The 25,137-nt window shown below is 42.2% G+C and overlaps 1 protein-coding gene across 15 annotated transcripts in view; it reads left to right on the top strand.

The window, feature by feature from the left end:
• TNIK (TRAF2 and NCK interacting kinase) overlaps positions 1 to 25,137 on the top strand; it is a 350,539-nt gene that overhangs the window by 135,009 nt on the left and 190,393 nt on the right. For all 15 annotated transcript variants that reach the window (XM_056565180.1, XM_056565178.1, XM_056565177.1 and 12 more), the window contains exon 3: positions 14,193 to 14,249. In XM_056565180.1, the coding sequence (XP_056421155.1) occupies positions 14,193 to 14,249 (57 nt within the window). The remainder of the gene's footprint in view (positions 1 to 14,192; positions 14,250 to 25,137) is intronic.

The raw sequence follows: 25,137 nt of genomic DNA, 5'->3' as shown, positions 1-25,137 counted from the left end.
TGGTGCTCAGCAACCATACTTAGAAGGTTGAAGGAGACGCAATTTTAGTTTTACCGTTCCCTGCGCAGTGTCGCCACAGCCAATATCCATGAAGGTAACTACAGTACAGTCTTGTTCAAGTTAATGTACAGCTGGATGGCTGGGATCGAGGCCATACATTAAAAAGTTAGGAGACTCTACAGCACTGCAGGTGCTTTATTCTCAGGATTGGTGGGAGTCCCACCATATCTCAGTGCTATGCCGTCATGTTACATCATGGGAATACCCCTTTAAATAAAATGTCTACTTTTGAACAACTTTTTCTAATGCATTTTCCTGTTGCTCCTTTTCTATGCTTCGAACTCCCACCCATCTCCCCTCACAGCCTTTTTTTTATATCAGAGTAATTTTTTAAAGCTTGAGAAAACAATTCACATAAAAAAAAAAATTTAAAAAAATGAAACACTCCCACCTTGCCACCAGCACAATCCACTTTAACCTTCACTCCACCCTACCCACAAACACAAGTATAGAGTCCAAGGGAAGATACATCAAAACCTGTCTAGAGTAAAAGCCGGCCAGTTGTCCATAGCAACCAATCAGATCGCTTCTTCTATTTATGAAAAGGCTTCTGAAAAATGAAAAAAACGATCTGATTTGTTGCTTTGGGCAGCTGATCAACTTTTCCTTAGCACAGGCTTTGATGAATTCCCCCCCAAGTCTATAAGTACCATCATGCAAAATGAGCAAAAAAAAATAAAATAAATAATATATATATATATATATATATATATATATATATAATAAAAAGGGGGAAGAAATGTAGTACAGAAAGTATCTCATTCAGAACAGGAATGTAAAGTGCAAAAAAAGACAGGCAACGTGCTACAAAACAAGATATTTAGTCAACAGTAACAGATGTGACCGTCACATTAAATGGAAAACAAAAGGCTCAGAAGTGCATGAACTGTAATGGGTGAAATGTCTGTGAACCAAGAGACCCCCCCTTCCCAGGACCCACCAAGGTCTATCAGGGCCAAATGCTTTTTAAAGGGGTACTCTGCTGCCCTGCTTCGGAAGCTTCAAAACCCCCCCCCCCCGCGTCCGGAAGTTTCTGGTTCCGAACGCTGCGTGAGGGCTTCCGTGTTCAGGGCCGCCCCTCGTGATGTCACGCCCGCCCCCTCAACGAAAGTCCCTTCCCATAGACTTTCGTTGAGGCGACGGGCGTGACGTCACGAGGGGGTGGATGTGACATCATGAGGGGTGGCCCTGAACACGGAAACCCTCACTCAGCGTTCGGAACAAGAAACTGGGGAGTGGAGCTTCCGAAGCAGGGCAGCGGAGTACCCCTTTAAGGTAATAAGGCAGATTCACTTCAAGTGGGTCATACTGTTTGAGAAGTTTGGTGCATCTTTAGAATCTTTACAACCTTTTGTCAAACTTAACATGTCCTATCAGCAGGCTTTGTGCCTAATATTGTGTCTTAATCCACACTCTTTTACTGCTAAACCTTGTTTAAATCTGCGTTCACACTGCTGAATCTCCTCTCGAAAATATTTCAGGTGAAGGACCGAGGGTGGCCTGTTAGGACCACGTGGGCATTTCTCTCGCCATAGATTGCAATTCATGCGAAGCAAGTTCATTCTTTTGATGGAAAAATTTCAGCGGCATCTAAATTTCCAAGAAGAATTCTACTAGGAAAATGTAGTATTGTGAACCCAGCCTAAAACACCTAAAGGTGAAAAAACAAGGTTTATTGGTGTCATGAGGCTGGAACATTAATAAATGTGGTGCTGAGCCAGTTTTTGGCACAATTTTATGTCAGATTTCTGGTGTATTTGCAAGTGTATGTCTGTTTCTCTTTACAGTAGAGAAGGTTGGCATTCATCTCAAAATAATGGTCTTCAGTTTTTCAATATTACAGAGTCTACATGAGTAAATGTCGATTTTTTTTTGAAAATGGTACTACCCTTTTTTGTCGATTTTTTTTTTTTTTTTTTTTTTATAGATTTATTCTTATTTCTGGAACATTTTTACCAATTTTTTCTCCACAACGCTCTTAAAGGGTACCTCTCATGAAATAAACTTTTGATATATTTTAGATTAATGAATGTTGAATAACTTTCCAATAGCATGTTAATGAAAAATATGCTTCTTTCTATTGTATTTTTCCCGATCTGTCCTGTCAGCAAGCATTTCTGACTCATGCTGGAGTCCTAAACACTCAGAGCTGCCAGCCTGCTTTGTTCACAGCCAAACAGGCTGTGAACAAAGCAGGCTGGCAGCTCTGAGTGTTCTCCTTTGTGAACAAAGCAGACTGGCAGCTCGTAGTGTTTAGGACTCCAGCATGAGTCTGAAATGCTTGCTGCCAGGACTGGTAGGGAGACCCCTAGTGGTCATTTCTTCAAAGTGGAAAATTAAATAGAAAGAAGCATATTTTTTAATAACATGCAATTGTAAAGTTATTCTGCATACATTAATCTATAATATATCAAAAGTTTTTTTGATGAGAGGTACCCTTTAAAACTGCGTACAGATGCCTCATATGCCAATATGCAGTAGCTCCTAGCTTTGTGGTTGAGCATTTAAAATGTCAGCTGCAAACCCATTTTTCTTGAATGTCCCATCTGTGGTATTGCATTTACAACAAGTAGTTGTAGCCATTCATATTGTGTCACAGGCAACATGGGACAACTGATCTGTACTTACCAAACAGTAGCAAAAACAAGAATATAAAAGACTTCATTGACATTGCCTGCTTCAAGTTTAATTTACCGTCCTTTAAGTGGCCCAGTGTGTACGGCTATACTTGGCCACACAAATTTGGGGAACTGTTCTGCATGAATAACTGGTGGAATGCCCCCGGCTGCTCCCTGCAGATTAATGTGCTTCACAAGTTGTTCGGACAAATATAGTTGCATATACCCTTCACGCTGATGCTCAAATCATGCTGCTTCTTATTAAATATTGTTAGATATGAAACAAGTATTTAAATGATAAAACAGGATATGCTTCTGTTATGTCTACATGTAACTATTTTCTGCCCTTGTGACAATAATTTGGGATCAATAAAATGTTAGCCTTGTTTTGTCCTAGTGTTCACATGGAACATTGATTCGGCTACTGCTGGGCTCTTTTACTTTTAAAATGATTTGATCTGGCGAGCGGTGGGTTTTCTGTGCGTATCTTTTCTCTCTTGTGATTAAGTTTAAGGGGCTATTATAGGATTGTCACTGATGCCTTATAAGAAGCAAGACTTGTTAGAAGTTTGCATTTTGGTTTTCTAAGGGTAGGAAGAATTGTTACCCTATGACACAATGCACGGACATTGATTTAAAGCCCAACTCCTTCAACACCTGAAAATTCAGTTAACCTTAAAAGGGTTCTCCGGTGCTAAACATCTTATCCCCTATCAAAAGGATAGGGGATAAGATGTTAGATTGTGGGGATCCCGCCGCTGGGTACCCCACAATCTCTCCTGCAGCACCCCAGTTTTACAGCTGCACAAAGCGAGGATAGCTCTGTGGCTGATGACGGGCGGTCCATGGAACGGAGTATTGTGACGTCATGGCTCCGCCCCCTCGTGACGTCACACCCCACCCCCTCAATGCAAGTGTCTAAGCAGAATTCCCTTAACAGGCAGTGAACATTGCAGAGAACCGTATTTTTTTTTCTTGAATTAGTAGTAATTTTTGGTAAATTTGATACATTTATTTAGAAATTTGTTACAGATCACATAGGCTATCGAATGGAGAAAAGTTGTTTGAAACAGCCCGCTGCTAGAGGCAGGTCGGATTCACATGGCAGTTCAATGTTCAAGTTCAATGTTTTTGCAGATTCTGAGATGTACATGTCCGAGCGGTCCTAGCGCTGGCATGTTCTGCCGGGGCTCTGCTGTCTGTGAAATGTTGTGTGACATTCTACCATGTGAACATAGCCTTAGTGAGAGCTGTTGTATCATGCCCCAATAACATGAGGTACTTAATCTAGATACAACACAGACCAAAAAAAAAGTTTCGTATTTTAACACTGATTACTCACATACATCATGCACGTGGATGGAATGCATAGTAAATTACCTGTATCACACTGCCAGCTGCTTCACTTTAATAACGCTTCTAATAGGTTCCCTTTAAATAGGCTTTAAAATTTATTTTTTTTGCAAGGTAAAATAAATAAAATTTGTAATTTACTCCCTGTAAAAAATTTTTTTTTTTTTAATGTCACTTTCATGGCCTTATAAATCTGGCCACTAGGGGTTTCCCTTCTTGTCCAGACTGCATTCTGTCAGACTTTGGTCTCCCGCTGGACTGGCAGGAGACCAAACTCAGGAAGTGCGGTCTCGCCATAGGAAGTGAATAGCACTCGCTCCCTGTCTGTGTATGAAACAGGGAGAGTGCTATTCTGCCTATGGCTAGATTGCACTTCCTGAGTTTGGTCTCCTGCCAGGAAGGAATGCGGTCTGGACCAGAAGGGAGACCCCTAGTGGCCAGATTTATATGGTCATGAAAGTGACATAAAAATTATAATTTTTTTTTTTTTACAGGGAGTAAATTACAAATCTTATTTTTCCTGCTGTATCATATGCAAACAAATAATTTTAATGACAGTGCCCATTTAATCTCGGTGGGCCAGTAGGAGTGCAATGCAGTATACACTTGCATACCTTTTCATCAATAAACCAAAGATATTTCAGATGTACAGAGCAATAAATACCTAAGATTATTTTTGGAAATCATATAGCATTTTTTATGATAAAAATGCGGTTAAATGAATGTGCATTTTAAGTAAATGTAGGCAGGCATCTGATGTTCTTTTGTAGATTTCTTTCAAGGTTAATATAGTTACCTAGAGCTGAATGTTAAACATCCTCTGCCGTGCATCTTGAAGCTGTCACGGTTTTGAGTGTGCGCCGATTTCCATAGCCAGCCATGCTTCTAATTAACTTCAAATGTTTTCCCAACTCTTTATGATACAAAGGCAATCCAGCCACAATTGTGGAATATCAAAGACACGCCAGCAAAATAGATTTTACACAAATTAATTGAAAGTAGAATGGCATTTTATCTCCTAGTTCTTCTGTAAATTGGTTTTCTCGAAATGAGGGTGCTTGTTGCAGATGAGAGGAATGAAAACATTTCAGCTCTTCAATAGAAAATATAATGTGAGTATTTTATTGGGTAAATTGTCATTTGTTTGCCTATAAAGTAAATGCCCATATATCATTTGTCGCAGTGCTATGGCAGCGGTCTTCATAGCGGTGTGATTATCTTCTCTGACACTTAAAGGAAAACTGTCATCTGTTCACCCACACTAAACCCAATGTACTGGGTTATAGTGTGGGTGAACAGGGGACCGATAAGGGGTTAATTGGTTAAATACATACCTGCACACCGGAGATCTCTCCCTCCGAAGATCGGCATCCATCTTCAGTGAATTGCGCTGTGGAGGTGGGCCCGCCGGCTCGATTTGAATATTCATTGTCGCAGGTCACGTTTGAGCGCTCGGTCGGCGCAGCGCTCACATGACCCGCGGCAATGAATATTCTATACTTTAAGTGGGGGACCTGTAAGTCCCTACACTAAATCCTACTTTAGGCTTGCATTTAGGATGGTGCACTACTATCCAGTCCCTAAATACGCTACCTTACTAGCTAATGTAAAAGGCTGAGATCCGAAAATAAAAAGTGCCTAAAATAATCTTTATTACTATTTCACTAAAAACCCCCATGAAGAAATGTGATCCCAAACCTAACTCTGTGAGCAAGATACCACTATAGGTCAAATATATCCCACTGTACTATGTAATCAATCCTGACCATTGCTAAGGTACAACAACATAAGTGACAGATGGGAAAAGAATTGCACTATAGTGTACAAATAACAATTAAGGGTAGAGTGCTTCCAAGACATTTCTGCTATTGTATCTGTTGCTATTGCTTCCTCAGGAGAGCAAAAACCACACTTTTACAATTACAATACTTCAGTAAGTGACACATACAATATTGCATACATATGTTATAGCACAGGGTTAACACACCGGTGTTAGTCAGACAACATTACAATTGCAGTGTGTTATAAGGTAGCCCACTCCGACACATAAACCCTAACACAGTTCCACTCTTAGGTGGGTTATCTCTTAGGCACACATTGCATTTGTGCCAACTCCTAGTGCTGTGCATGCAAATAGAGGGTAAATGTGACTGTTTAGAGGTACCGCTAACGGCTACTCACAACCCTGTTGCTATCATCAGACGGAGCTTCCAGTTCCTGATCCCAGCAGTGGCAGGAGCGGTAGCTAATGTGAAAGACTAGTCGGGTCACTCCTAGAACCCTGATACTTGGCAAATAGAAATAATGTTAAAAGTGAACAACCTGCTAGATAAAATTCAGTGCTTATGCCTTATACCAGATGGGACTAAATGTGCATTTATATGTAAACTGGTCTATGCCAAGAGAGTGTAAACTGCACTGTGATGTATATTGCAGGCTAAGAGTGGTATATGTTAACTGGGGATGGGGTCATTAATGTACTATGTGTATGCAGATAGTGTAATCTAATATCCGTGCACAGGATATGATAACCAGAACAGAGATAAAGTCAGGGTAATTCACAACATCAATGTAAGTCTGTATGCATGTAAGATCATTGGAAATATACAGCACTCCTTGCAAAATAGGTTACATGAAGTTAAAGCGTACCTGTCAGATCTCACAAAAAAAAACTGTTATATGTTACTCAGTACCTCATCCTGATCATGTACATGTAATTTTTGTCTCTATCACCGATATTTCACTAAAAATAGCACATTATAGCTGCTCAATGGGTTTTTCATCTATCCAAAGGGAGGGGGTGTGTCCTTCTCTTGCCTGCACTGTGTGATGACTCCTCCCCTCCCTCACTCTGCTGACTCACTGCTCTTGAAGGAGTCTGTCAGCCTTGCTCTGTAACCCTTCTCTCTCTGATTCAAAGGGTTACTCTGCTCCCCAGCGTCCGGAACATTGAGTTCCTGAATGCTGTGTGCGTGCTTCTGTGTTCATGCCCGCCCCCTTGTGACGTCACGCCCCGCCCCCTCAATGCAAGTCTATGGGAGGGGGCGTGATGGCCATCGTGCCCCCTTCCCATAGACTTTCATTGAGGGGGCAGGCCTTGACGTCCCGAGGGGGCGGGTGTGAACACGGAAGTCCGCACACAGCATTCAGGAACTCAATGTGAACATTGAGTTCCTGAACGCTGGGGAGCGGAGTAACACTTTAATGCTGTATTCACACACACACACACACAATGATTATTGGAGATTGCCTGTACTCTACCACCAAAGACAATATGGTGAGTGTATAACTTACACCTAAATTAGTACAAAGGATTAGTGCTAAAAGTACTGTGGTTTTTATGCATACACAGGGGTGTGGAAATTTAATAAAAAAACTACTTGTCCACAGGACTAAAACAGAGCAAAAACGACTTGTCCCTCATGACAATCCACTTGTCCAGGCCAATTTTCGCTTTTACACTCTCGTTTTCTCCTCCTCGCCCTATAATAGCCATAACTACCTACTATAATGATACCTTTTAATTTTTCAATAACATATTCTCTGAACCAAAAATAAATAAAATAATATATATATCTATATCTATATCTATATATATATATATATATATATATAATACATAATTGGTGAAGTGAATTTGGTTTTCTTTTCTACACCATTTACCTTGTGGTTGAGCTAACATGTTGTTGTGATACTTTTAGGTCGCCTGATTACAGCAATACCAGATTTGTATAGTTTCCGTCATGTTTTACTAATTAAAAAAAAATTCTGAACTTTTTCGAACATTTTTAATTGTGATTTTAATTGCCTGTAGCTTTTAAATTATTTTTTTTTAATTTTACATACCAGGCTCTATGAGGGATCAATCTGTTTTTTGTATTGGTACCATTTTGGTATTGATCTGTCTTTTTAATCACTTTTTAACTTTTTTTTCTGGCATATTATAAAAATTGCAATTCTGTGGTTTTGGTATATATATATATTTTTTTTTACATTTAGGTCATTTACTGTATGGGATACATAATGTTATATTTTAATAGTTCGTACAATTATGCATTCAGCGATACTAAATATGCTTATTTTTATTATGTTTAAATGTTTTTGTATAGGAAAAGGGGGTGATTTGAACTTTTAACATGAAAGTGATTAATGTATGTCTTTTAAACTTTTATTAAAATGTTTTTTTTTTTTTTTTTTACACTTTATTAGACTTTTAGGAGGAATCATTAAATTCCTCATACAAATCAATAGAGTTCTATTGAACTCCATTGATCTGTGTGCTCTGCGATCCATTGATAGAGCCTAGTCCAGCCAGGCTCTATCAGTGACAGAGCCAGGGACACCAAGGAACAGAGTCAAGCCCTCCGGCTACCTCTATAGTGGATCTTCCCCTTGCGATTGTGCTGCGGGGGGCGATTCACCCCACAAGCCCACCATTGAGCATTCACATGTCCCTTTAGACGTCTTTGACAGCGGCGATCTAAAGGGTTAATAGCCAGCTGCGGCGATCGCCGCATGCTGGCTATTAGCGGCGGCCCCCGGCTACTGAAATCAGCTGGTGGCTGCAGAGTATGGAGCGGGCAAGAGTCGGGAGCCCGCTCCATACAGACTGTTGAGCACCACTGTGCTTGTCAGGTCCGGCCCTGCTTGCCCAAAGATGGGCTAAGGGCCAGAAAAATTCACCTGCCCAGCATCCGAACTGCATGTCCTGGACGTCGGGCGACAGGAATTCCACATCCCTGAAACATTCTATATACAGTCATGGCCATAAATGTTGGCACCCCTGAAATTTTTCCAGAAAATGAAGTATTTCTCACAGAAAAGGATTGCAGTAACATGTTTTGCTATACACATGTTTATTCCCTTTGTGTGTATTGGAACTAAGCCAAAAAAGGGAGGAAGAAAGCAAATTGGACATAATGTCACACCAAACTCCAAAAATGAGCGGGACAAAATTATTGCCACTCTTAACTTAATATTTGGTTGCACACCCTTTGGAAAAAATACCTGAAATCAGTCGCTTCCTATAACCATCAATAAGCTTCTTACACCTCTCAGCCGGGAATTTTGGACCACTCTTCCTTTGCAAACTGCTCCAGGTTTCTCTTATTGGAAGGCACCTTTTCCCAACAGCAATTTTAAGATCTCTCCACACGTGTACAATGGGATTTAGATCTGGACTCTTTACTGGCCTATGGTTTATTATTGCTGCCATGCACCACTAAAATCATGGGGTTAAAGGGGTACTCTGATGGAAAACTTTTTATTTAATTTTTTAAATTATCAACTGGTGCCAGAAAGTTAAACAGATTTGTAAATTACATCGATTAAAAAAAATCTTAATCCCTGTTTTCTCTCTGCTCTGTTGTTCTCTTCATTTAGTTGTTGAGTTTAGTCACCACATGTTTTTAGCAGGTCCTCTCTTACATAGATCCACGAGAATGGTCTCGCAGTTTTACTGTACCATCGTGTTATGTATACTCACCGCTTTTATTGCGATACCATGGCGCTGCTTATCTTGATTTGGTTGTGAACTTGTGGTTACTATACTACTATTTAAGTCCTGCATGACTCACATGGATGTGTTTTTCTGTATTGTGTAAAAAACTAAAAAATTTAAAAAATAAAGAATTGATAAAAAAAAATAAAAAATTAATCCTTCCAGTACTTATTAGCTGCTGAATACTACATAGGAAATTCTTTTCCATTTGGAACATAGTGCTCTTTACTGAATCACGAGCACAGCATATGTTTGCTATGGGGATTTTCTCCTACTCTGGACAGTTCTTAAAATGGATAGAGAATTCACAGAGAGCACTGTGCTCATGATGTCAGCAGAGTTTTTTTTTTCCCACCGGAGTACCCCCCCTTAAAGGGGTACTCCGCCCCTAGACATCTTATCCCCTATGCAAAGGATAGGGGATAAGATGTCAGATCGCCGCGGTGCCACGGCTGGGGAGCCCCGGAATCCCCGCTGCGGCACTGCGCTATCATTACAGCACAGAGCGAGTGATGACGCGCAATGCAGGGGCCGGAGCATCGTTACATCACGGCTCCGCCCCCTCGTGACGTCACGGCCCGCCCCTTTCAATACAAGTCTATGGGAGGGGGCGCGGCAGTCATCACGCCCCCTGCCATAGACTTGCATTAAGGGGACGGGCTGTGATGTCACCAGGGGTGGAGCCATGACGTCACACGGCTCCGTCCCCTGTATTGCCCGTCATTACGCACAGAGCGAACTCTCTCTGTGCTGTAATGATAGCACAGTGCCGCAGCGGGGATCCCAGGGCTCCCCAGCAGCGGCACCGCGGCGATCTGACATCTTATCCCCTATCCTTTGGATAGGAGATAAGATGTCTAGGGGCGTAGTACCCCTTTAAGTCTGACCAGGCACATAATCATGAGTTTTGATTCTAGTGACTGGTTCAGATGACAGGAAGGTCCTCACAAAGTATAATGGAGAGGTTGTAGGCTTTGTGCTCTCCATGGTGCTAGCATTTGTACCAGAATTCTTGCCGCTTGAGAGCCTAAGCCCCTCCTGGGTACAGTTATAAAAGAAAATTACAGATGTTTCAGAGAGTTCTACAAAATGTTCATTATTCTAGCAAACTTCCTAGTTTCAAAGTGTTTAGTTTACATAGCAGTAAAATGGGAAACAAGATTTCTACATAGTCCATATAACTATATAGTCCAATAACATGTGAATTCTATAGAACTTACGTAGCCCTAATATATACTGTATATGAATGTTTAAGTGGATTTAACCAGGTTGTTGTAGATCCACATGGAATGTGGGTAAAGCCATGTGCTTGGTAAGCAACTTTGGGCAATGCTTTTGGGAAGAAATGACTGTTGTATAGGAATAATTGTGTAATTTTAATGTAGTAGTTCAGACGATCACTATGGTATGTGCCAATGTTTCCCAGCCTTATTGAGCTCTGAAATCTTTTATATCGGGCACACCTCAAAAAAAATGTTTATATTGCGGCCACCTTCTGTAAAACTGTAGTTCTGTTCCCCACCCTCGTTCTCTGGTGTTCTGGCTGGTTTCCCCATTCATATCATGAATTCCTATAGAGGAGCATGTGACCATACACGCCACTCTGCTGAATATATACTCTTTTCTACACAGAAATGTAGTGGATTGGGTTATGGGTTATAGATATATTTAGGCCAGGGCTCCCACACCTACACTATAGTTGTTGCATTGCTGTGTTTTTGTATGGGGAAAATATTGTGAGGTAACATACTCTGTTGAGGTTTTTATTTTTATTTTTTTTGTTTTATTTATACCATCGGTCACCAAACTGTGTACCTCCAGGTGTTGCCAAACTACAACTCCCAGCACGTTGGAAGTTTTAGTTTTGTAGGTCAACGGTTTAAAGGCCACTGCTTATATGCTTCCAGGAGGAATAAAAGAGGAATTGCACAATGATGCCCTAAAATAATTTCATGAGGATTACAAGCTTGTATTGAAAAAAATAGAAAGAATAGCTCCTTACTATATATTCATTGTTAACAATCGTTCTTTGGGGACTAATACAGTGACCCCTCAACTTACAATGGCCTCAACATACAATAGTTTCAATATACAATGGTCTTTTCTGGACCATTGTAACTCGAAACCAGACTCAACATACAATGTTACGGACAGTCCAGATCTGTGGAACTTGTCAATGGCCAGAAGAAATGACCAATCAGAGTGGGCAATTTACTGGTAAAATACCTGTATTACTGAAGCGTATGCACTGACTGATGTCTGGTAGCGCCCCCTACAATACAGAGAGGTATTACATGTTCTGTACACTTTACCTGTACCAGGGTTACCTGCTCCTTTGGACACCAGCTAAGGGCGACTCCATGTTACTTTTTTAGGTCATTGCGTGTTCTGTACAGGACCCTGAAGAAGCTCCTGTCCTCTACATAGACCAGTGTTTCCCAAGCAGGGTACCCCCAGTTGTTGCAAAACTACAACTCCCAGCATGCCCGGACAGCCTTTGGCTGTCCGGGCATGCTGGGAGTTGTAGTTTTGCAACAGCTGGAGGCTCCCTGCTTGGAAAACACTGACCTAGACAGTGATTACAGCTCCAAGCAGATCATTCTTACTTTTATATGGAAGGATTTGCTCTATCTATATTAGTTATCTACTTATTTTTCTTTCATTCTCACTTTTTCCTATTTTTGGATGACATTTTGGATCTTTAGAACCAATTACCAAGGTTCCATAGAGTTATGGTCTCAACATACAATGGTTTCAACATACAATGGTCGTCCCAGAACCAATTAATATTGTAACTTGAGGGACCACTGTATTCTGTCTTAATACAACCTTCCACTGTTTCTTCTGACACAAAGTATAAAATGTGAGCTTAAAATTCTCTGCGTCAATAACTTGTGGATAGTCTGCTCTCCTATAAAAACCGAAGCTGGAATGCACAAATTCTTGGCAGATTAAGTCAGAATTGTTTTCCAAATAATTTATTTCCATGTGATGGGAAAGGCTTTGTCAGTGCTGGAGCTTCACATGTGAACCAGATCCCATTTCGAAAGATATCCTGTACGCATTGCTTGGAAAGGTGCCACAATAAAGTCATGGATGAAGAAACCCATATGGGCAAATATTGCGTGGTTCATAACATATCAATTGGCAACAAAACAGCTCTATATTAATATAATACATACAGACTTGTTATGAAATTTGGCATCCAAAATCCGCTGTAGTAAAAGCAAGGAAACTGAGAAATGAGCCACATACAGGGAAGCGCTTTGTTGACTTATAATAAAGTGATGGCAGACGCATCTTTTAGCCTTGTCATCCAGAAGGCAAGAGCATTCGTTCTGCGGCTCTCTACTATAAAATCACTACCATCCTCACCTGTTCATGTAGAAGCAGGCCAACTGGAGTTGTTGCCTAGGGCGATACCAAGAAGATGGTGGTTATAGGAGAGTGCCAGGGTCACTGGTAAAGGGTAGGGTTCCACACACAAGAAGGTCATGTGCAAATAAAAATAAATGTGATTCACTTTGGAGATGGTGCGGCACAGCGTTATGGAGTGTGCTGGAGGTAGGATGGCGAGTGGGAACAGGTATAGCTGTTTTGCCTTAGGCGGTGCTCAGATATGAGAGACAATATTCACAGTGTCCATAGAGAAGCATAAAAAAATTTCTCACTCCTTTAAGCATTTTTAATATGGATAAGGGGGGGATGGACATGGGAGTGCATACAGTTGGCACCATGCTGATGTGCGTCTTGAAACAATGTAACCAAATTATTATTCATGCTTATGTAAGGTCCAATGTCTATTTAGTCTAATGGTGCACATTTATTTTTAGTGTCCATAGAGAAGCATAAAGAAATATCGGCACTCACCAATGTGGCTGTGAAGTCTTCTTTATTGAGACATACTCACAAGTAAGGGTACAGAAGAGAGGGGTGGTGGGGGGGACAAGTGGTGGCGACCGAGCTCCTGTTTCACACGCCTAGCGTGCTTCGTCCGGCCAGATGTTGTTTTATTATGTGCTGTTATTTTAGACACATCATGTCATACTGAGAAGATAGGACTTCCACCCGTGGTGTTTGATCAGAGAGAGTCCAGTTAGATTGCTCTTATAATATTGTAAGGCTTTTCAAGGTTTGGCACATTCTTCCTGTGACTTAAAATGTCTGTGCCTGTGTTCTGAAAATCGGAAAGTGTCCCTTGTAGATGAATGGGCTGTGATCGTTCCTCCCTGGGAGCTTCTTCTGACATTTCTATGTGATGCTTATGCTGACCTGTGTGTTTCATTTACTTGTCGCAAGAGAGAATTCTCATTGTAAAATGTACATTTTGTGCAATAAGGTGTATTAAACATTTTTTTATTTTATTTAATTTTTTTCCTTTTTTACAATCTGGTTCCTAGGTACAATAAAAATTACCCTTACACTGCTTAGTCATGTAGAAAGCAGCAGCTGACTCACTGATCTGTAAATGGCCGTGCACTCAATTCCCTTTGTGTAAAAATGTCAACAAATCTGCTTATTTTCTACATTGAGGCTTATCTATCACAGAAGTGACTGCAAACCTGCCTATGATGTACAAACTGGCATAAATGCATTGCCTCAATCCACACTGATTCTCTGCATATAAAATAAGATTAATATAGCTGCTTTTTTCATTACAGGGTCGTCATGTTAAAACTGGACAGCTTGCGGCCATCAAGGTCATGGACGTCACAGGGGTAATACAGCTTTAATTTCTTTTATGTCCGAAATAAGAATTTTTTTTCATTCATTCATTCATGTATTCCATTTATTTATTTATTTATTTATTTATTTTTAACTAATCTTTGTGACATATTATTCTGCAGATTATTTTCTAGGTGTGCACTGTAAATGAAATCGTAGAGCCAAATACTGAAACATGTTTTTTTTCTTTCGTTTTGTTTCTGTGTGAAATTTTTAGTACAGCCATCTTCCCTGAGCTTTCTGTACAACACTTAGAGAGATGGTTTACCACAAACCCCATGGAGATAGGAAATGGTTAGAGCTAATTCTATGGGAGAGTTTTCTGATCATGCTGTGTGTTCTGAGCAGGGATTATTATAGGGAGGGGTGAGCTCTGACCATCATCTGTTGGGAGGGGCCCGATCCAATCTAATCCACGCTCTGGTGCGTTATCTTTCATTGTAATCCTGCTTGTGATAATGAGAAGAAAAGTACTGAAAAGTGTTCTCTATAGCAGTGTTTCCCAACCCAGTCCTCAAGGCACACCAACATTCCGGGTTTTTTCACTTACTCCATTGGAATAAAACAGGGAAAACTTAAAATCCTGGACTGTTGGTGTGCCTTGAGGACTGAGTTGGGAAACACTGCTCCATAGAACAGGAAGTGTCAACTTATTGGACTTACTGACTAGACTAAAAACGCAAGATTTAAAGGGGTTTTCAAAGCAATAGTGATTGAGGACTTACCCTTGGATAGGCCTTTAATAGCTAATTTGGTAGGGTGCTGACATCAGACACCTTTACCAATCAGCTGTTTGGCAGAGCCATAGCTAGGCTAGGAACATAAGCCATGAATCAATTACCTGGAAAACCCCTTAATCCTTTGAGGATATTGGACATAAATGTATGTCTTTATGTCCTGGGACTTTATGTCCTGTACGTGACCCGAACACTGGAGCGATGCTCGCATCATGCACGGACTGGTCCTTGCTGTTATCAGCAGCTAGGGATCCGCTGGTAATGGCTACCATTAACCCCTCAGATGCCATGATCAATACAGATCACAGCAAATGCGGCACTTGTAATGGCTGATCTGATTACCTGCGGGGATCAGCCAAGATGACGGACAGAGCTACCCTCACCAGCCTCTGCTGCTCTCCCAGGTTCTTCTTCTGTGGTCTGACATTGAGCAGACCAGAGAATTAGATTGCCAATAATACTGATCAGTGCTATGCCTATGCATAGGGGACATTGTGGGGACATTTAAAATGTAAATAAACAAAATATGAAAAAGCCCCTCCCCAATAAAAAGTTTAAATCACCTATTTTCCCCATTTTACTTTAGCGTAAAAAATGTATTACATATTTGGTATTGCCACATGCGTAATTGTCCAAACTATCAAAATATAATGTAAATGACCCTAAAATTGCTGCTTTTTGTTCACATCACATTCTAAAAAACAAATAAAATGCGATCAAAAAGTCACATATACGCCATAGTGGTACAAAAAAGACAGATCATGGCGCAAAAATTATGCTCATACAGAAAAAACGGAAAAAAAAGAAAGTTATAGGTGGTCAAAATTAGGCAATTTTAAAATCGTTTTAAACTTATTTTGTGAAAAAAAAGTTGCTTTTTTTTTTTTTAAAGCAGTAAAAAAAATTGAAAAGTATGTAAACTGTTGACCTGAAGAATAAAGAAAATGTCCTTTTTACCGTGTACAGCGGGAAAACAAAACCCACCAAAATGAGCAAAATGTTGGTTTTCCTTTTAATTTCCTCAGACAAATTAAATTATTTTTAGGTATGCCGTACATTTTATAGTAAATAAGTGATATCATTATGTATTACAATTGGTCACGCCAAAAACAAGCCCTCTTATGGGTCTGGGGATGGAAATATAAAAAAGTTAGGGCTTTTAGAAGTTGAGGAGGAAAAAGCAAAGATGCAAAAATAAAATTGACTGTGTCCTTAAAACCAAAATGGGCTGTGTCATTAAGGGCATATTCACATGTACAGTATCCTACACACATTTAATGCACAGGATTTGAAGCTGCAGAGTCCAATCTACACAAAGTGACAGAACACATCTTCAATAGGTATCAAAATCGGCTGCAGAAAATATGCATCAGAAATATGCAGCAGATCCTGTATGTGTCAATGTGTATTTACCTGTACAGCATCTTAAAAATATTTAATGCACAGGATTTGAAGCTGCAGAGTTCAATGTAAACAAAGTGACTGAACACATCTTCAGATCCTGCACATCAAAAAAGCTTAGGATACTGTCAGGGGCGGACTGACAACACTTAGGGCCCCTGGACCAAATAAAGCAAGGGTCCCCTGTGAGACTCCACCCGTGGCCACGCCTCTGTCATGCCACTATCCCACCCAAATCCTTCCCCATGCCCCACCCCTACACACAAAATAAAATAGAATTAACCACTATACACAGACAAGTATTCCCACATACAATGAACATATACAGATCCTGTGTATAACTGGTCTCTACCTCTATATGGTCCTGTATATAATCACTTATATGATATACAGATCCTGTATGTAGGTAGGTATGTAATTAGGTATTTAGGTATCCAGGTAACTAAGTAGCCAAGAATGTAAGTAGGTAGTTCTGTGACCAGGTATGTAGGTAATAAGGCAGCCAGGTATTTAGGTAGGTAGACAGGTATGTAGGTAATAAGGCAGCCAGGTATTTAGGTAGGTAGACAGGTATGTAGGTAGGTAGTTAGGCAGACATGTATGTAGGCCATGTATGAAGGTAGGTAGGAAGTTAGCCAGCCAGGTATGTGGACCAGGTTAGCCAGCCAGGTATGTGGACCAGGTTAGCCAGCCAGGTATGTGGGCATGGTTAGACAACCAGGTATGTGGGGGTAGCCAGGAATATGGGCCATGTATGTGGGGGCAGCCAGGTATGTGTGGACAGCCATGTATGTGAGCCAGCTATGTGGGGGCAGTCAGGTATGTGGGCCAGGTATGTGGGGGCAGTCAGGTATGTGGGCCAGGTATGTGGGGGCAGTCAGGTATGTGTGGGCCAGGTATGGGGGCCATGTATGTGGGGGCAGCCATGTATGTGGGGGCAGTCAGGTGCGTGGGCCAGGAATGTGGGGGCAGACAGGTATGTGGGCCAGGTATGTGGGGGCAGACAGGTATGTGAGCCAGGTATGTGGAGGCAGCCATGTATGTGGGCCAGGTATGTGGGGACAGCCAGGTATGCGGTTCAGGTATGTGGGGCCAGCCAGAAATGTGGGGGCAGACAGGTATGGGGGGCAGCCAGGTATGCGGTTCAGGTATGTGGGGACAGCCAGGTATGTGGGCCAGGTATGTGGGGGCAGCCATGTATGTGGGCCATGTATGTGGGGGCGGCCATGTATGTGGGGGCAGCCATGTATGTGCTGACAGCCATGTATGTGGGCCAGGTATGTGGGGGCAGTCGGGTATGTGGGGCAGCCAGGTTTCTGGGGTCCCCTCCCCTCCCTGCCAAGTTTAAATTAAAAAAAAGTAAAGAAGAAAACATATACTCAGCTGTCCCATTCGGCGATCTCCTCAGCTTCACCTCCGGCCGCGTTCTTCAGCCTATACAGTGCAGGTACCGATGAGGGACATCGGCGCCTGCACATCGTGTTGCATGGGGGTGGAGGTTGCGCAGATGCGGCTCACACAGAGAGGAGGCTTTTAAGCTGTGTATGCGTCAGTCGTGCACACAGCTGAAAGCAGTGCTAGCCTGGGGATCCGGGACAAGTGGTCTTGGATCCATAGTATTTGCGGTGGCAGGGGGCCCTTTACCCTCGGACAAAGTCCGATTGGACTGGCTGGTCAGTCCGCCCCTGGATACTGTACACGTAAATAGACCCTTCACGTGTATAGTTCCTTGTGCATATTTGAGCCTGTAGAGTTGAAGTTGTGCTTAGTCCTTTAGTTTGCAATTGGACTCTGCAGCATAAAATCTGCAGCTTTAAATTCTGCACATCAGATATGCACAGGATACTGTACATGTGGAGAATGGAAAATGATAAATAAATCACCCCAAATTCTTCAAAAATATGTATATTGTAAAAAAATTTAAACAATAGGTCATTTTCTGATGACAAATTCCCTTTAAAGGTATGTACCCACTACAAAATTACCATGGGGAATTCTGCGCACTAATCTAGCATTGGTGTGAATGGGTCTACTGACACAATTACACTGCAGAATTTCAGTGGCAGATAAATCAGCCGCAAAAAAAAAACCTGCCCAAAAGAATGAACATGTTCATTCTTTCGATGGAATTATGCACGGACTGCATTGCCGTCAATGGTAACAGCGCAGGTCCATGCCGTCCTAGCACCAAAAAATGATCTGGTGGGAGATTCCACAGTGCTCCATAGGTATTGTATTTTCCTATGTTAAAATTCACATTTATACCATAGTTCCTTGAATCTTGTAAATAGCTGCACAAGTCAGCACAAGGGGGGCAATAATAAGAATTTCAAGTTCTCACAAATATATATATTTACATTTGTGGTCGGATCTTATCGTGAGACGAACGTCCCTACCTATTCTTATCCTACCTGACCACCTCGTATCTAACTATGCAGTCTGATGTGTGCCATTACTGCTGCGTGCAGAGTACACCTGTATAAAAGAGGGCATACCCTATAAGAGAAATAGATATAAATATAAATATAAAGGGAGGGTGGGTGGGAGCAAAGAACCCGCGGCGCACACTGGTATCCGGCCACGGGCTCTTATGGGTCCTTCCAGCTCCTCCCACAAATACAGGCTAACTTGTTAGCCTTTACACTTGTGGTCGGATCTTATCGTGAGACGAACGTCCCTACCTATTCTTATCCTACCTGACCACCTCGTATCTAACTATGCAGTCTGATGTGTGCCATTACTGCTGCGTGCAGAGTACACCTGTATAAAAGAGGGCAAAACTCATTAATATAACCAAAACTCTTTATTAACAATCACAGTTCACATCACTAGAGACTGGAATGCCTCCGCCATTTCTCTGCGAGGATTAGGAATGTAACGCGTGAAACTGCCAGATTTCCAGCGACCTAACTTCTTTATAATGTGCGCTGGTACCCCATTGCGTGACGCGGCAGTGGCAGCCCCAATACGAAACGAATGACCAGAAATCGCAGCCGGATCACCACCTACGGACCTAACCAGAATGCGTAAGTGTTTTATGAACACTGAAGTCGTTAATGGGGAATTTTTAAACAATAACAGAGGAGCATCAGGCTGACTGAAATGACCTAGGGCCAATAATGAATCCAATACTTTAACTGGACACCACTTATGAGTCGTGGCGAAATACCGAATGGCTACTACATGCCCCGGTAACGTAGTCTTAGTGCTGTTCAACAACAACTCAAAATAATCTAACTTGCGTTCTAGTTGACCCACCTTAAGAAACAAGCTGCGACTGTTACTACTGGTGAACTCTCCTGGTCTGAGAAAACCATAGTATCCAAGATACATAGCCGCCTTTACGACGTGACTGTCATGCTGACCGAATGGGGCACCATCTAATGCATCCGAAAGCTGCCAGAACAGCTCTCCTGAAATCGGCTGCCTGACGGCTACTTTGGGTGGCTCTGTTTTAGCAATGCCTTTCAGCGCTGCTTTGACCATGCGGGATGAAAACACAGAGTCTCTGTCAGGCTCAGTCAAGGAAAAGTAATGGTGGATTCCTGATAAATATAGTTTTATTGTATTGTGTGCTAACTGTAAATTAGTATGGCAAAACCCGATAAAAGCTAGAACAAATTCTACAGATTTCACATCTCCTTCTGGAAAATCTAGACAGAATCTCTGAAACACTCTCCATGCAGCATCATAAATCTTCTGAGTATTAGGAGATAAAGAATTAACCACAAGCTGTTTAGCTGTCAGCCAGTGCTTTACTAGTCTAGGATCAGTGAATGCCACGGCGGGATCTGGGCCCCTTCTGGCTCTGCTTCTGGCATTACCTGTGAAAAAAGCGAAAAGTTCCTTCTAGAAAGAGCATCGGCTGCTATGTTTTCAACACCATTTATGTGCGCACAGGAGAAATTGAATTTATGATACAATGATAACCATACTAGTTTCCTAGCGAAGGACATGATGTGGGGGCTTCTGGACCTACCCTTCATGAGTACTTCCACTATAGCTGCATTATCTGATACAAAGAGTACAGTAGACTTCTCCCAGTAACGACCCCAAACCTGGGCTGCTGCTACTATAGGGTATAATTCGAACAGGGCAGAATTACGCTGGAAACCAGGCATCTGGCTTACTTCGGGAGGCCACGGACTCGCCAGCCATCTCTTACCCCAAATAGTAGCATAACCCAAGATGGCGGACGCATCTGAAAACACTATGGGGGATTGATCAGAAATTTCAGGGATGAAGAAGGAAATCCCATTCCAGTTAAGAAAAAACAGTTCCCACATCCTCAAATCGGCTACCGCTTGCTGATTTAGCTGAATGATGCTGTTTTGTTCAGGGGCCGTGGGAAGAAGTTCAAGCAACCTGGAAATAAACGTGCGACCTTGTGGAATTATGCGCATCGCAAAATTCAACATACCTAGAATTGATTGTAGCTCGACTTTGAGTATATGAGGACTGTTTTTTAGCTTGACAATTGCTTCTCTGACTCTCTGTAACTTGTCTGCTGGTAATCTTGCCTCCATTTTTTGTGAATCGAGCACAACTCCAAGAAAAGTGATAACTTGTGTGGGGCCCTCTACTTTATTGGGTGCCACAGGTACCGCTAGTTGCTCAAAAGCTGCCAACAGGATTGCTAAGTCCCTAGGCGTCTTATGAGGAGGCTCGATAAGCAAAAAGTCATCAAGATAATGGATGACATGATGGGATGAAAATCTATTTTCCAGAATCCAATGTAGAGCATCGGCAAACTTGTTAAACAGCCATGGGCTACTCCTAGCTCCGAATGTCAATTTGATAGCAAAATAATACCTGTCCAACCACTTAATGCCATGCCATTTCCACAGTTGAGGGAGTATGGGCAGGAGCTTGAATGCATCGGAAATATCAGCTTTGCTAAGCCACGCTCCCTGCCCCTCACTAAGGATAATGGCGATGGCACTGTCGATGGAGGCATATTTTAAGGAAAACTCTTCTGCTGGTACGAGAGAGTTAAGACTAGGTATATGCGAAGAATATGGGGCGGACAAATCGTAAATCAATCTCTTTTTATTGGAGAATTTCCCGGTGACTAAACCAATAGGGTTCACTCTCCAGATGTCAAACGGAGGTTGCCGGAATGGTCCAATAATGAAACCCTTCTCCAACTCGACTTGGACAAGGGAAGATACTGTGCATGGATCTGCCAATGCCGACAGTAGATTCCTACACTCATGTGTGACCTCGGGAAGAGACACTAAACCTGTGTGAAACCCACTGAGGAAACAGTTAACCAAAAACTCAACAAAACGCTGATCAGGATGATCTGCCAAGAACAGGTTCAAGAATTTTATATTGACCACGCTTAGTCACGCCTTTTCGTTTTTCTGGGTACAAGCTGTTTTCGGATGAGCCCTGAAACAGATTGTGCATATGTGCAGCAACCTGCATTGCCCATAGTTGCACGAGGTGTAATTGTAGTTGTTGCATACTTGCGATTTACCCAGGTAACGAATAGGACGTCCCAGCTTATCAACCAGCCCGGACACCTTCTGGCTTCTCGGCTGGTTGGCCCCTGACGTGCTTGGCTGATTGTCTGCAGATCCTGAACTAACTAAATTGCACCACTCAGTAACATGTGTGCTGGACTGACACCTAGCGCATACCGCTGCCTTGAGACCCGCGAAATGGTTGCAGTATATCTCTGTATCCACAGTAGCCCAGTTGACAACATAATTAAACTGACTGAGTGCTGCTGCTGCTTTCGCTGCAAATGATTTGTGATAATCATAGAAATGATAACCGCCATACTTATGGTAAAATTCTGTTAGCTTGTACAGGTACTGGTCTAGTTCTTCTCTTCTGTGCGGTTTGACTGTGCATATAACATCCCTGTATATACTGAAGGCCATGATAAATTCAGACAAAGTCAGCTTCCTATTAAGCCTAGCATCTTTTGATTTCAGTACTACCGAAACATCACCGCAGGCTATAGTCTTGTTTTCGGCAACATCATGCGTGGCTATCAATAATGAAGCTAAATTCACGTCTTTCCCTTCTAGAATATCACTCTTAATGTGTGCAGGGATGAAATGTGCTGGAGCTATATTGGGCACCGTGGACACCGTACCTGATTGACTAGCTTGCGGTACCGGAGGTGGTGGCATGACCGACGGTATGAGTGCCACTGGTGGTGCAGACCCTGCGGAAGGAGTGGTTGGAGTGACATGCCTGTTTTCTAAAGCCTCCACTCTACTTTGCATGTCAGACATATTAGTAGCCATATTATTAATAAGTGTATGTAACTGAGTAATCGACGTGTGTAGTGTATCCATGGACACTACTTCGTTGGAATTACTCGCTGTGTCTGACACCAATAGCCGGTAAAGTTCCGCTTTTCTGGCTGTCGCAGAAAAGGGGATTCCTTTCTTGGCCAATTCAGCCATAATCTTGGGGATGGTCCAGTTCCTGTATGACATCACACTACCCCGTTCTGAAGACCTGGCTGGATTGTCCACGAGAGAGGCTGACTCCTCTATATCTGAGACATGCGACATTCTGAAAAAGAACCCCAAAAAACCCCCCCAGCACAATGAGACTCAACTTACTCCAGCTAGCTGCAGTGAATGTACAATAGCGTGACTGTCACCAACCAATATTCCTTCCTGAACTTTACTCACCTGCCGACTGTAACCATAACTACAACGATAACTTATCTGAAGACATAATGGATACCACCAGAAAACAGCTGAGATGGGTAACGTACCCTGTGTTGTAACCGTGAAAAGTGAATCATCTACCCATGACCTGTACCAGAATTGCACCCTATGTCCTGGACATGTGACGACTACCGTGATTAATAGTGCACCGAATCCACGAGATAGTCGCAACCCAAAGGCGTGTCGGGTTCATGAGGCGACTATCTAGGATAAACAAAAGGATACCTTACCCGAACTGATCACGAATCACACCACCTAAAGCTGAACAATAACCTTATTATAATTATTCACCATTTACATCCACAACATTCGACTGAACTAACGGTGCCCCTAACAAGTAGCTGAACACGTACCCAAAAACGACCGAAACTTGAGGATTACTGCACGAGAGCGAATGTTCACTGATGACACCCCTGTTCGACTAACTGAAATCAAATACACCAAGTTATTACCTCCTACCTGTGCTGAAGCAGTTTTTTTTATTTATTTTTTTTTTTTATCACCTACCCGGATGTAGAGAGTCTCCTTGTCGTGAGGAATATGCCTAGTCTAACTACGTCCAGCCCGAACAAAGTCGTGAAGATAATCTAAATTATCAAAAACATCCTATTATATGACAACTTGTCACCACGTGAACACTAACTAACAATGCACTATACCTGGTTGATTCCTGCTCATACGGTGATAGCTACTGAAGACTGGCAGATGACTCAAAAGACCGACCAATTTTACCCCGGACCTAAAAAGGAATAATTCGTAACTGATCATATACACACAAATTGCAACAATATTGGTTATCCTTCTGACAAAGCGCATGTAGTTGCATATCTTTAACTGTGGGAACCGATCGCTTGTGACAATGCTGCGCGATGTGATTCATTATATATTCTATCTTGCTTCGACTGAGCTAATAACCTCGTAAGCTTCCCTATGCCACATAATCTATCGTACCTAAGTATGGCCATGACTTGAAAAACTACTATTGCGCTACTGGCTATAACCCATGAGGCTACATACCATCCGTATTGCAAGATGACCGAACAGCACGTGACGTAAATATGATGAATACTCAAAATTTCAAGCTGTAACTAAAGATGAGTATATGAGAACCTAATGACCACACAACCACCATGACTGTGAAACAGTTGCCAACATAAACATAACATCTAAAGCCAACCTGGACCATCCATTGCCGACTATATACACACATACACGTATATATACATACACAAACACTTATATATATATATATATACTCACACCGACGGTGGCAACCTGAACCAATAACTATACGATAAAGAAATGTATATGTAACCCGAATTATGCAGAATGCTTAACCCTGAGACCGTACTGTGGCTGCAAAAGACTCGGGATAATAAATGAATCACTCAGCCAACCTGCCGCTCGTGGACAAGCTGCAACTTGATCGTGTTAGTGAAGCCTCTGCACATAATATTGACAGGCTGTGGCTGGGTCGAGCAATGTGATCAGGTCTATGGATAATATAACTGAAGAAACGTGTTCAGTAGTTATTGCGTAACCAGAGTCAGCCACGACTGATCTCTTAAATAATGCGACCTGGGCCAGTACTGCCCCCTGTACATGGTTAGTGACAGTGATACCCTTCACTGTGTACTTTGTAGTAGCGTAACCTGAGCCAGCCTTGCTGAGCTGAGCCAGCGCGGTCTCCTGTGAATATGCATTTGAATAGATAACCGACCCAGTCCCCCTATAACCTGATCTGTGGTAATGACTTAAGCTAACCTACCCCCCCCGTATTTAGCGTTACGTAGCGTGGCCAGTCTGGCGCTGACCCTGTAAATATAACTGTGAAATGAATCCGGCATTGCTCCCCCCGCATAGCAGCGCAACTAATCAGCCTGCCTAGTGTCAGCGCTGTGTAGCGTGGCCAAGCAACGCTGACATTTAAAACAACAACCCGGTCCTGTCCCCCTTGTAAAATAACCCCCTGCAACAAAACTTATAATGGTACAGCCCCGTGTCTGTGCTATGTAGCGTGGCCGAGCCGGCACTGCCCTCTGAGC

The sequence above is a fragment of the Hyla sarda genome, chromosome 3, assembly GCF_029499605.1.
Source record: "Hyla sarda isolate aHylSar1 chromosome 3, aHylSar1.hap1, whole genome shotgun sequence".
NCBI lineage: Eukaryota > Metazoa > Chordata > Amphibia > Anura > Hylidae > Hyla > Hyla sarda.
The sequence above is the reverse complement of the archived record's forward strand: the minus strand, read 5'-3'. Positions and strand labels throughout refer to the sequence as shown.